Genomic DNA, 14,661 nt, shown 5'->3' with positions numbered 1-14,661 from the left:
TTTGTGGAAACCATGATACATTTTCCAGTATTTTTTGATGATTAGAAAGATAAAAACAGCCTTTATTTGAAATTTAAATAACATTATAGATGTATTTACCGTCCTTTTTGGTCAATTAAATAGATACTCTTCTGAACGGTAGAGTATTTTCTTCTCTCTTATCATGAAATCACTAACATCTCTACAAGTGTGAGTAAAGTGTATTGTTTTCATGCGCAGTAACTGTTCTCCGCCGTTAGATGTCGCCATCTCTCCTGCATCAACTCTCATCTGCTTCTGACACGGCGCAACTTTTTCCGGTTGGACTCTGGAGACGTGGCTCTGTTTCTTCAATATTACGAGTCAAGCTATATGCTACTGTTAAAACAGAGCATTAGTCAACACTTTGACATTTTCTGTTTTTGAAACAGTTGGACAGACAGTGTCCGTGACCGAGTCCGCTGACGGATCCTCGTGTGAAAGGGAACAGAAATGGTATGACTGGTTTGTTTTGTGCATTTAGCATGATGGGGCTAGCAGCTAGCGATGTAGCTCATCGTTCACACAGTCTGAAACTCTCTTCGTTTCTTAGTGTCAATTACTAAAAAGTGTCTATTCCATCTGTTTTTTTCTTTTAAAAACATTAACTTAAACGTAAGGAAACTTTGCTAGGTTATGATATCTGATACAGCTAGCCAGCTAAAGGTTAGCCAGCTAACTATTGCCTTCAGTATTAATAACAGTTAAAGTAACATTAATTAACGAAAGTAAATAGCAGTTATTGTTTATATGATATAATATTGATATAATAAATTGCTATTTTTTGTATTGTTTTATCATTTAGCCTAGATATTGAATGTCTATGCAGATAACAGGTTGTATCTAACTGACTTTGACAATCCAAATGTTGACTTAATATAAATGACCTGTGGATCATGAAACATAAAAAACATAAATAATTATATATTATTATTATATATTATATATAAAATGTATACAAATTAATTTTTTTATATATGGCAGACCTTTATTATCTTTATTAACATTAAGAAAAATATTTTTTAGTCATTTTTACTGTATCATGTCAACCAATGCAGATAATTTTAATGCTTTTTCATATCTTATAGCTGATATGCAGAACCGTTTTTTTATTTAGTTTTATTTTTGGTGTTTGACAATCAAAAATCACTATACAATAAAACACTGCATGCATTTGTGTGTAATATTATTTATTCACAATTAATTAGGCAAATCTAATTGATTTATTGCAAATATATTTTGTCTTTGTTTTGTCCCATGTCTTACAGTTAAGCATACAACTTTAAATATTTCTCATTTAAGAACTTTAGTATTATATACTATTATAGTATTTAATCATATTTGGAATTAACTTAATATATATAAATAAAAGCTTTTGTTTTAGTGACTTTTTTTATGTCATTTTAACATTTCTATTTAGCTTTTTTCCCAGGTTTTGTGATTTTAATTCTTTATATTAAACTTGATTTATTTCAGTTAGTTTCCGAGGCAACATTTTTGTTTGTTTGTTTTTTATGCATCTAATATTAATATTTTATATAAGCTTAAATCAATTAATAAAAACTATTTTTTATTGATTTATTTTAATAGCATTTAATGTTTACACACACACAAATTACGTTTCTGTACTATTGAGTGCATGCCATTTATCTGTCTGCCCAATACTGAAGAATAATCAATTAAGTAGAATAATTGGTCTATTCTATACATTGAACTTAACTCTCAAGTCAAAACTTTGATCACTTCATCTTAAATGTTTTGATGCTCCTTTTGTGTCATTTTATTACTTTCACTAGTAATGCAAGTTGATCATTTCTGAAAGAAATGTTGTGCTGAAGTCTAATTTCTGAATGCAGTAATCATCATAATGATCCCAGTTTTCTTTTTAATTGTCCTTTGTCCGATTAAGTTTTGAATGTCCATGAAATCTTTGCAGGTGCTCTTGGCAGCGGCGGTTTGCACTAAGGCAGGAAAAGCCATAGTGTCACGACAGTTCGTGGAGATGACGCGAACCCGCGTCGAGGGCCTTCTGGCTGCCTTTCCCAAACTGATGAATACAGGCAAGCAGCACACTTTTGTGGAAACAGACAGCGTGCGCTACGTCTACCAGCCCCTGGAGAAGCTCTACATGGTTCTGATCACTACAAAAAACAGCAACATCCTGGAGGACTTGGAGACACTAAGGCTTTTCTCCCGAGTGGTAAAGCTTGCTTTTTTTAATCCTACCAATTATTGCGCTTCTTTGATGTATCTTGAATAAGTGATGGGTTTCCATATTTTTTCAGATCCCTGAATATTGCAGAGTATTGGAGGAAAGCGAGATCTCTGAGCACTGTTTTGATCTCATATTTGCATTTGATGAGATCGTAGCTCTGGGCTACCGGGAGAATGTTAACCTGGCACAGATTCGCACTTTTACTGAGATGGATTCGCATGAAGAGAAAGTCTTCAGGGCTGTCAGAGAGGTCTGATATTTGATGAAACATCCAGGGAAATATTACTCTCTGTTTTAAGTTTAAATCAAACACTAACTCTAATTTTCTGCGTTTCTCTCAATTCTCCACTTCAAAAAGACCCAAGAAAGAGAAGCAAAGGCCGAGATGAAACGCAAGGCCAAAGAGCTGCAGCGAGCAAGACAAGATGCTGAACGTGCTGGGAGGAAATCGCCAGGCTTCGGAGGTTTTGGAAATTCAGGAATGAGCAGCTTCACATCAGCCACCATCATCACGGATACAATAGAGCCAGAGAAGCCCAAAGTGTCTCCTGCTACAGTCAGGTATGAGCTTTACCTGTGGGCCATGATACATGGAAATATATAAGTGTACAGAAGTTAATCTGCCCGGTTCTTCTTGTAGGCCAAGTGGTTCAAGCAAAGCACTGAAGCTGGGTGTCAAGGGGAAAGAGGTGGATAACTTTGTGGACAAACTAAAGTCAGAAGGAGAAAATATTGTCACATCCAGTGCAGGAAGGAAGGCATCAGAGGCATCTAAAGTCCTTCAGCCTCCAGTGAATATAGAGAGGTATTGCTTACTGAGTTTATTTCAGTATTTGACACATTCACTCCCTATATTGTTATGCGCACTACCGTTCAAAAGTTTGCAGTCAGTAAGATTTTTAAGATAATTAAGTTAATTTTTGTACATTTGTAATTTTAAAGTAAATTTAGTTCATCGAAAGTGAAAGTATAATGTTACAACTTAATTTCTTTTCTTTCTTTCTTTTTTACTTTGGTCATCAAAAAATCTTCAGCACAGCTATTTTCAACATTGATAATAAAAATAATCAGCATATTAGAATGATTTCTGAAGGATCATGTGACACTGAAGACTGGAGTAATGATGCTGAAAATTCAGCTTTGCCATCATAGGAATAAACTGCTTTTTAAAATATATTAAACTACAAAACAGTGATTTTAAATTATAATAGTATTTCACAATATTAATGTATTTTTAAATCTAATAAATCCAACCTTGGTGAGCATAAGGGACTCCTTTCAAAAACATTTATTTAAATCATTGAAATCTTATCAACCCCACACTTTTGCACAGTAGTGTATTATTTTCAGCTTATGTCTGTTGTTGATGGCAGTTTATGAACTCTGTTTCCCAGTGTACACCTGAGGGTGGAAGAGAAGATGTCTCTGACCTGTGGTCGGGATGGTGGACTGCAGAACATGGAGGTTCTGGGCATGATCACTCTGAGAGTCACAGATGAAAAAAATGGCCGTATTTCTATACTCCTCAACAACAATGACAAGAAAGGAGCACAACTACAGGTGTGTGAGACACAACACAGCATGTCATGGTCTCAGCATGTATTTTGAAGGGGAAGTTGTGGACAGTATGGGATTTTAGAAAGGACACTATGTTCTCACTCAGTTTTCCCACTGATTTAGATTTGACTCATATTGTTTCATTTATCCTTCAGACTCACCCTCATGTTGATAAAAAGCTGTTCACCACTGAGTCCCTGCTTGGTCTGAAAAACCAGGATAAGTCCTTCCCTCTCAACAGTGATTTGGGGGTGCTGAAATGGAGGATACAGAGCACAGATGAGTCCCTCATTCCTTTAACTAGTGAGTCTTATTTTCATACTCAAGGATTTTGTATGGCAGCACTTTCATGAACATGTCAATCATGCATGCATCCCATGTTGTCCTCTCAGTTAACTGTTGGCCATCAGAAAGTGGAAGTGGCTGTGACGTCAACATTGAGTATGAACTTCAGGACGAGGGACTCGAACTCAATGATGTTATCATTACTATTCCTGTGCCGTAAGTGCATTATGAATCATTCAATCAAGATATTTTCTGTTTCCCTTTTAATATTGTTATATATGTTTTTGTTTTTATTGTGTAAACATTTAATTATGCACCAGTGTATCGACCAATAATTTGCAGATAAAGCAATTTTTTTCACTTATTGGCCAGTGGCCGATTGTTTAAAAACAGCCGATGATCAGGGCCAATCAAAAGGGGGCAGAAAAACGTGTCAAACTGCAACTGATACTGTGTGTGAAGAAAATGTATCTTGTGTTGAATTTAAGACTGTCGAAGTTAACGTGACAATAACGCATTAGCACTTAAAGGTCCCATGCAGGGCTCCAGACTAACTTTTTTCACCTCCGTCCTGGAACCGTCCTGAAAAACGATTTGAACCGTCCTAAAGTGAATGTCAACCGTCCCAAAATAAACATGTTGTTTCTGTACTTTGTTATTATCATCTATAGCTGTTAGTTGTTAGTCACATAACAAAAACACCATTAAAATGTTTATGATATATAGTATTATATTTATTTAGCTCCATTCAAAGTAATTATCTGTAAACAGGTAAAAAACAGATTTAATAAAAAATAACAGGAGTGTATGCTTTTTTGTATTCATTCAGATTTTTTTTTTTTTTTTTTTTTTACATATACGAAAATTAAGATAAAAATACATACAGCTCAAAACGTTTTGGAGTTGGTTGGATTAAAAAATAACAAATAAATACTGGTGACAACATATCTCAAAAATATCATCATTCTTTATTCTTTCAAGCAGCAGACATATTTATTTGTATGAATTAAATATAATGAATTATTATTAAAGCTATTAACGAGCAGTGAATGCTTTTCTCTTTTTCTTTTGTTGCTTGATCAATACACAGACCGCATTAGGTTTATTACCCACTGTCACTTTAAGACATCGGATCATGTGCCAGTGACGTGCGCTGATGCACATCCGATACACTCAAAACTGTTTAAGACATAACCAACATAGTTTACGTGAATACTCTCCAAAACGGACATTTCAACATCATGTTGTGTGTTTTTGTCCATTCAGACACGAAAGAGAGCTCAATTCAGTACTCACGCGCTGAATGTGTCTATGTGCATGGCTGCACGCCTTGGGTCGGGTGTGTGCGCACAGAAAACCGTACTGAATACAGCTCTTTTTTTGCGTCGTCACTCTTATTCAGATCTATATGTCTGCTCTACTCATTCTCCCAGGCGTTTACATTTTTTAACGTTTTATGAGACATGCAGCGCATGTCAACCCGTGTGGCGCTGGGTAGATCAGCACGTTACAGTACAAATGTGCGCATCTACCACAAACGCAGGACCATCAGTTCTGACTGGATCGCTTCCCAAATCGTCACTATCTAACATTTTTGTCTAGTTTTTATTCATTGACGAAAATGTCAATAGATTTTCGTCATGGTTTTTGTCATTCAAAACTAGTTTTTATTTAGTTATCGTCTCGTTTTTGTCTGTGAAAATAAGCCATGTGATAGATGTACCGCGAAACAAGTCTCCGGGTGAGTAGCCGGCCAGTGATAGTAGCCTAACTATAGTAACAGCATGAGAAGACGCGCTCCGTTGTAGTCAGCGCTTGGTCGGTTCATTTTGACATTTTCTAAGTAAGTTACCCTAATAGGCTAGTAATAAATGAACACACATACAAAAATGTCTTTCGTCCTTTAGGCGTCCTGGAGAATATTTCTGTTCGTCCTAAACACATTTTCTATCGTCCCCAGGACGATAGGACGCCGTTAGTCTCGAGCCCTGGTCCCATGACATGAAAATTTCACTTTATGAGGTTTTTTAACATTAATATGCCTGCCTATGGTCCCCCAGTGGCTAGAAATGGCGATAGGTGTAAACTAAGCCCTGGGTATCCTGCTCCGCCTTTGAGAAAATGAAAGCTCATATGGGCCAATCTGGAATCTTCCCTATATGTCGTCATATGGGGAAAGGTTGCCTCCCCTTTCTCTGCTTTGCCCGCCCATGAGAAAATGAGCTACGACCGTGCTAGCGCGATATTGTTTTTTTCCTCGAGAGACATCATGGCTTGCAAACGAGTTGGCAGTTGCTCAGTGTTTGGATGTACAAATGAATACAAAAGTATTTTTTTAGTTCCTTCATGTAATAATGGCAGAGGTCTGACTAATATAGTGGCACTGGTTAGTATCTATAGCTGATATTTTATATCATTATATCATCATGTATACATACATACATACATGACAGAGTGGACAAGTAGGTGTCGAGTAGAGGTTAATCTTCAGGAGTAAATCATGGGTTATGTGTAACATGACTTCAATATACGTGGACATGGAGAACTTTGTCATTAAAAAAAATAGCCAGAGTAGTCTTCTCTAAACTGCAAAGATGACTGATATAGATGCTAATACAGCCTTAGAACGATAGCAAATCAGAGCAACATGAAAAGCCAACAACGTAGGCTAGCGTTAGCTACATGATAATAACTGTAACAGCATAAACATAAACCAACTAAAGTACCGTATCCAGACACAATATTTTAAACTAACCATTCGGAGACGTCCCTCTGTAGCCGCTGAGTTGCAACTTCTTCAGGTGCTTCTCCATCCGGATCAGATTCTGGGTCAAAATGAGCGTGTCTACGAGCCATTGCGATACATCCACTGTAAACATTAGCGCATGGTACCCTGGGCAAGCTGGTCAAGCCCACACCCACACCCTCCACCTTGCCCGCCTCTCTCCTCATCATTAGCATTTAAAGCTACAGACACAGAAATGGCACGTCCTAAGGAAAGCTCATTGTGGGATTGGCTCGTAGTGGCTGTAATTCTGCACCGAGGATGAATTTCGGGAAAGAGACTTCAGATACAGTATTAGGGGACGACTAAGGCCTATATAAAAGCATCCAAAAAGCAGCATGTCATAGGACCTTAAAAAAAAAAAAAAAAAAAGTTAAAGCAGGCTATATTTGACCCTATGGTAAGTTCAAGCCAGGTCCGCTTTTTTTCCATATACCAAACATTATTTGTAGCACGCCTCCCATGGGGCGATATGACCAAATTCTTGTTTCACGATATGAGATGTATATCACGATTTAGTTATTTTATCTAATTTCTGTTTCTGAAAAAAGAAGCAAATTGCAAACGTATTTCATCTCTCTGAAGTGTAAATAGTGCTATATATTTACATACCGTGATATACACGATACAGCAAAATCTTTAACGATAGACATTTTATACCACGGTAACGATATATATCGTCATACCGCCAGGCCTAATGCCTTCTATCCAATAATCACTAAGAGCTTTGTGCTTTGTTACTTCTCATAAGAAACAAAGTCTCAGCTTTCAAATTCTTTCCATTTTATCACAAAATTCAAAACATAAATGGTGTTTTGACGCTCTTAAATGTGACATGACAGATCACTGTAGCGCCTCAGTTCTTTTCTTCCACTTTAATAGGAGTCATAGCCTGAAAAAACATGCAAAAATATCAACAGGTACAACTTATCAAAATGTATAATGTCTCATGTAATCGCTCAAGCTGTGTTTCAACCGCAGAAAGAAGTCAATAAAACAGTTTGTCACTTAATGCTGCATTTGTCTCAGTAAAGTTATCCGGTGTTTACAGTTGATTATTTAAAGTTATCCGGTGTTTACAGTTGATTATTTAGCAAGAGAGGAGGTTTTTTAATGTTAATAATATATGTGTGTTTGAATAAATTTGTCATGAAGAAGTGTTTATGAAACCTACTTATGAAATATGAATAATCGGATATCGCTATCGGCGGAGAAATTTAGTATTGGTGCATCTCTTTATTTATTTTATTTATTTATTAAAGCTATGCATAATAATAAAAATATATTTTAGAATATATTTAAAATATAATCTATTTTAGACTGATTTAGGACGTCAACTTTGTAAAAGGATGTCATTCTATCTACCATAAACTCTGGCTCCTGCGATTATGCAGGTCAGGTGTTGGTGCTCCTGTGGTCGGTGATCTGGATGGGCAGTATAACCACGACAGCAGGAAAAACTTATTGGAATGGTCACTGCCCGTTATCGATGAGAAGAACAAGAGTGGCAGCCTGGAGTTCAGTATAGATGGAAAACCCAACGACTTCTTCCCAATCAACGTGTCTTTTGTCTCCAAGCGTAACTTTTGTGACATTCAGGCAAGTTATGCTGGTTTATCTATGAAATAATGCAACAAAAATTGAGTCCTAGTGAGAAAGGAAATGACTACATATCGATTGTTTCCACAGGTGGCCAAGGTGACATACGTAGGGGGAGGCAGTCCAGTCAAATTCTCCTTAGAGACATCATTTGTTGTGGATAAGTATGAGATCCTGTAAATGTTTCCTGGTGGAGGATCGTTTTAACGGATCAGAGAGCGTGCCGTACGTTAACAGAGCGCTCAAAACATTCTCTGACATGGGCTGCAGTACTTCTGTGTTTGTTTGTCTTAAAAGAAAATAATCTACTTTTATATAAACTGGACTTTCAGCTGCTCAGTACTGAGTGCAGTCAGACACACCTGCCAGGAAAGACAAAAGAGTAAAATGCAGCACTGCACCTGAAGACATCAAGGGAAGATCAGTGTCATCCTACAGCAGATGTATTATAAGCCCATATGAACCCTTCTGACCCTTCAAAGAAACAGAATGAAATTGGAAAATTACGTACTTGTCGCATAGGTTTTGTATAGAATTGCGATATAATTGACTTTTCTTTTTTCTTTTTTTCAAACCATGTGATCTGCCCATTAGCAATTTGGATTTATTTCTAATTATCAAGGTTTTCTAATATGGAAACAGACCTAATATTGTAGTACCCAAAAATATGTGGATGATGATCATAGCTGTGCTTGTGCAATTAGAACTGACACTGCATTAAATGTGCATACTCCAAATTCACACAATTCATCTCTTTAAAATGGCATTGATTTAACTGTACATCAACGCAAAGCGCAAACGCTATTTGCCTTTTAGTATCTGCCCTTTTTTTTGTTCTGTTATATTTATGTAATCATTAGTTTGAATATTAATCTTAAACAGGAAGATTTTTCATTCTCGGTTGTTTTGTAAGTAATGTTACACATAATCTGTTTAAATGTGTCTGGCTTTTTATTCATTGCTGCATTTATTTGGCTAAACAGGAAAATATATTCTCCCTGGCTTCCCAGATGTTATTAAGAACAGATTTATTTTTTTTGTATTTCCATAACGTAAAATACATTTATCAGCGCACACTCAGTGATGATTACGGAACGCCAAGGGGAGGATTGCGACATTCCATTCTGCTGTAAGATACTTATGAATACCTTTAATCAATAATAAAGTCAAATTTAAATTAAAGTGTATTTTCTGAGCTCTTCCTGCCTCAATATGTGTTTTTGAATACTGTGCATGGTATATGTATTGGTGGTTCATGCTAAGGCAGGCTTCACTATTGCTTATGCTTAGAGTTAAGCTTTGTTTAAATCCCTAACCCTTTGTATTACATTTAAATCAACCCGCACCAGACATGAATTATGCCTCAAATCATGTGACTTGTTGAGTAGTGGTGTGTTTAAGCACCTAGAACACCCCAGCAACCGAATAGCAAGAAACAATTCAAAACCTCTCAGATGGTTGATTGTTTTGGTGTAAGATTTGTGAGTATTATTTGTAATGATAAATTGACTGCCCAGCCCTGGCTTGGTGGACTTCATTAGCTAGTGGACTGGGAGTTTGTTCTGGATTATACAAGCATGTGAGGAATCTCAGAGACAAGGCAATGGCATTCAGCATTGATAATGCATTAGGTATGCTTGAGTAGAGGAGATTCCTGCCAATGAATCACTTCCTCAGCAAATTACGAGAATTACGATTAAGAGAAATCATTTCCATCTGCTCTGAGTCTGACGTGGCTTTTTTTAATACTTGACTCTGACTAATATTTTTGGATATAATGATGCTAAACTGTATATTTTACTTTGTGCTTTGAGAGACTTAAAACTTCATAGCTTTGTAGTTATGGAGCCCCTAAAGTGACACGATGATGGACAAAAATATGAGATGGGAGGAAAAAATTTATGTCAAAGCTATTGCGTTATCTCAAAAATATTTTGCGTTCCCCTGAGAAACTTGAGTTTGTCAGCAAAATGTTTGCATTCCACCGTGAAAATTTACGTTCGCTCGCAAAACTTGTAAGTTCTTTGCAAGTGAATGAAGAGTTTCTCTGGGTAACGCGAAAAGTTTTGAGAGCAAATGCAAAGTTTCTCTGGGGAACGCAAAATATTTGTGAGAGAGTGCTGTCAAATCAAATAATAGCATCTAACAGTTTGTGTTAATATAATGTTTGTGTGTGTATATATATATATACGTACAGTGGTGGTCAGAATTAATGGCACCCCTGGTAAATATAAAAAATGGCTGTAAAAAGTAAACCTGCATTGTTTGTCCTTTTGATCTTTCATTCAAAAAATTCGCAAAAATCAAACCTTTCATTGAAGTAAAAGAATTGAAAGTGGGGGGTAAATCACATTATATATATATAAAAAAAAAAACTCCAAAACACGCCACAGTTGTTGGCACCCTGTTATTAAATACTTTTTGCAACCTCCTTTTGCCAAGATAACAGCTCTGAGTTTTCTCCTATAATGCCTGATGAGTTTGGAGAATAACTGACAAGAGATCAGAGACCATTCCTCCATACAGAATCTCTCCAGATCCTTCAGATTCACAATTTCATGTTGGGGATTCTTCTCTTCAGTTCAGCCCACTCATTTTCTATATGGTTCAGTTTAGGGGACTGGGACGGTCATGGCAGAAGTTACCCATTTTTGTGTTGATTTTGATGTTTGTTTTGGACTGTTGTCCTGATGGAAGATCCAACCACGGCCCATTATAAGATTTCTAGCAGAGGCAGATTTTGTTGGTATTTGCTAGAATCCATAATACCATGTATCTGAACAAGATGTCCAGGACCTCCAGCAAAATAATAGGCCCACAACATATAAGATCCAGCAGTATATTTAACCGTAGGCATGGGGTACTCTTCATCCATGTTTGCACCAAACACATCTGCTGGGTTTGCTGCCAAAAAGCCCTTTTTTTTGTTTCATCTTACCACAGAATCCAGTCCCTTTTGAAGATCCAGTCGTGTCTGACAACTGAATATGCTGGAGTTTATTTTTGGAGGATCGAGGAGGATTTTTCTTGAAACCCTCCCAAACAACATGTGGTGATGTAGGGGTTGTATACTTTTACATATTTAAACTCCTGTCAAACAAGAAGTTATAGCTGGACAATTTCATGTTCCTAGTCACCCTGGTGTGCTAAATAAAGGTAAATATTAATGAGAATATACTTCAGAGATATTTTTCTCATAAAAAATTCTAGGGGTGCCAATAATTGTGGCTGACGTGTTTTGGAGAATGTGTGTGTATTATATATATATATATATATATATATATATATATATATATATATATAATACACACACACACACTGTGTATATTGTGTGTGTAATATAAAAACACAAACATTTGTGTTAGATGCGATTAATCGATTTGACAGCCCTAGAGAGAACGCTAAAGCATTGACATACAATTTTTCCTCCGTATATTTTTCCTCCCATCTCATATTTTTTCCTATTACCATGTCCCTTTAAATAATTTCAACATAATCTTTTTTATGTTCATGTATTTATATTTTAGGTAATTGTGTATTGAGAGGGATGATGAGCAGTCAAACTAAAATGACTAAAAACTGAAATAAAAATAAAGCTAAATAGAAAACAATCTAATAAAAATGAGAAACCAAATATATATATATATATATATATATATATTTTTTTTTTTAAATGAATCCGGAACTATAAAATTAAATAAATAATAGAATAACAATGGTTGTGACACTTTCCTTTGTAGCATTTAAACCCTTGATATTGTTTAATTTATATTAGTTTATTTAGACAAAATAGTAGAGAATTTTAATATATTTATTGGTAAAAAAAAAACTTTGCAACAACAGACTTCGAATATCGGTGCATCCCTATGATAGCGCCAGGTTAACTGTTCTTTGTTGCTTTTATAATGTCTTTAAATGTATGACTTTATACAATCTTTCCTTGTTGACTATCATAAATTTGTCTCTCTGCACTGAAAAAAATGTTATGTTGAATTTACTTAATTTTATTACGTCAAGGGGTTGCACGAAATAAATTTATCTAAATCCAGATATATTTTTTAAGTTGAGTGTACTTATATTTTGTAAATTGGTTGTACTTATATTTTATAAGTAATTTCAGATTAATAATATTCATAATTTTAGCTAAACTATTTTAAGTTGAATTTACTAAATTTTTTCAAGAACCAGCCTGTGAATCTCAATAATGGTGACAATTATAAAGCATGTTGCAGTGAATTCTGGGTGCCACCAATCAAAACTCATTCATTGCTCCCACTATGCATTGCTGCATGAATAAATAATGAGCTTATGCTCGAAGGTGATCTGTATCAGGTCAGATGATTGTGAAACAATGATTATGTTAAACAAAACCAATATCATCAGATCTCCTTACACATTAGTTCAACTGACTGTTACAACTCACGTGCAGTCGTCGAACAAAGTGTTAAGTTATTGGTTTCAGGGTAAAGAGCCCAACTTAAACACCCACTGATTCCCATGATGGTAACTTAAAATTACGGTTGTAACATTACAGTTTCTCCTTCAGTGATTCTGCTTGTTACCATCAGGTTTCTCAAATGTTGGCAATAAAAAATAAAGAGTTCTTAATTCATCTTTGACGTCTGTCTGTTATACAGATATTATTACTCAATTCTAATGTGTTAAATTTAATTAATAATATTGCTTGTAATCTGCACAATTTTATTGAGTAGATATAGCGTATTCATTTTACAGTGAATATGGAAATTAAATTAAACTTATTTTTTTCTAATTACTTTTAATTGAATGAAATTAACTTGTTTTAAACAAGAGCAGTGAATTTGAAAATTAATAATAAAAAATAAGTAGGATTAAATAACACATTATATTCAGCGAAATTAACCAGATAAAAACATGTAACATTTACAAGGGGTCAGAATCATTTTTACTTTACAAAGGCAAAGTCATGGTCACTGACCACAGCTTAAGTCCGTGAAATATGTGACCCATATCTACAGGGGATGATCTGAATGTGAAACACAGTCTTATCTGGTAGAATCTGCCTCTATGTTTGATGTTGACTCTAATCCACGAGGAAAGTTTAGGGCAGGCTGAGAAAGCAGATTTAACATCTGATTTGTGGGTTTGATGAAGGGACTGAAGGAAGGGTGTAGGCTCAAAGAATAGGGATCATATCTGTGCTGACCTAATTTCCTATATGATTGCTCGCAATGGAGGAAAAAAAACGAGGTGAAGTCTGGGGGGAGAGATGCGTGGACAGTGATTGTGATGGAGGAGGGAGTAAAGGTTGATATACAGACAGTAGTTCTCACACTGTCACAGTTAAATCAGTAGGTGACCATATGGTTTCCTTGAGAGGAGAAGAGGGGGTGTATCCCTGTTTGGGGTAGAGAAAAAAGAGGAGGGGTGTTAATGACCACTATCCCGGTCATAAAAGAGGGCGGGTCTTTATTTCGGATGAATGAACAAACAGATAAGTACTGAGCCAGGCTTTGTTAAAGGGTCACATGAAAGAGTGAGTGGGGGCAGAGGGACTAGCATGGGTGAAGAACTTACATGGTCACATGGGATTTTGCTATCAATCTGAGATTCATTAAAAACTTTATTTTAATTATTTACAAAGGATTAAGTTTTTGGAGTTAATGATTTATGAGTTTTCTGGGGGTTGGTGATTTGTCTCGGTCTGAAATAGGCCATTCTTCCAGGTTGGCTAATATGGAATACGACATGTTCTGAACGTTCAGGATCCCAACAGACAGCAGTAAAGCCTTCACCATCCAGGATTCTAACATGTTGCTCAAGAAGGTCCGATTTCAGGTTAGTTCCATTATATTTCTGAAACCTAGTCACAAACTCTTAACAGTGATGTCAATACCCGGACACGTGCTTTTAGGTTTATGTATGATGTGATGTGTGAATCTGAATGCGTGGTTTCTGTTTTCTAGATCTAGTTAAAGTATGGTTTCCTCAATTTCTAGCATCTTTAAATATTTATATATTTGGAATTTCAGACAGGATAATGAAGTGATGTGATTTGCCTATATATATATATATATATATATACATACATATGCATAAACACACATATATGTGTGTGTATATATATGTATGTGTATATATATGTGTATGGGTCAATGACATGGCGTGTCAATTCTGGTGTCCAAAGCATATTCATAATATTAAAAATGCACTTCATAAAGTG

General features: G+C 35.7%; 1 protein-coding gene across 1 annotated transcript; it reads left to right on the top strand.

The window, feature by feature from the left end:
- Positions 1 to 211: 211 nt before the first annotated feature.
- On the top strand, positions 212 to 9,657 carry arcn1b (archain 1b). The gene is made up of 10 exons (XM_084419387.1): positions 212 to 474; positions 1,955 to 2,218; positions 2,304 to 2,483; positions 2,592 to 2,794; positions 2,874 to 3,038; positions 3,628 to 3,793; positions 3,946 to 4,093; positions 4,183 to 4,291; positions 8,255 to 8,459; positions 8,550 to 9,657. Exons 1-10 carry the CDS (start codon positions 472 to 474, stop codon positions 8,637 to 8,639), a joined length of 1,533 nt encoding a protein of 510 aa, XP_084275513.1. The 5' UTR covers positions 212 to 471; the 3' UTR covers positions 8,640 to 9,657.
- Positions 9,658 to 14,661: the final 5,004 nt, after the last annotated feature.

The sequence above is a fragment of the Rutilus rutilus genome (assembly GCF_951802725.1).
Source record: "Rutilus rutilus genome assembly, chromosome: 9".
Lineage (NCBI taxonomy): Eukaryota > Metazoa > Chordata > Actinopteri > Cypriniformes > Leuciscidae > Rutilus > Rutilus rutilus.
Note: the sequence above shows the minus strand (reverse complement) of the source record. Positions and strands in the feature narration are given on the sequence as shown.

Excerpts from the sequence above, each read along its gene's own strand:
- arcn1b (XM_084419387.1), top strand. Across the intron at positions 3,794-3,945 it reads AGAAAGGAGCACAACTACAG|ACTCACCCTCATGTTGATAA; the intron begins GTGTGTGAGACA and ends TTTATCCTTCAG. Across the intron at positions 4,094-4,182 it reads GTCCCTCATTCCTTTAACTA|TTAACTGTTGGCCATCAGAA; the intron begins GTGAGTCTTATT and ends TTGTCCTCTCAG.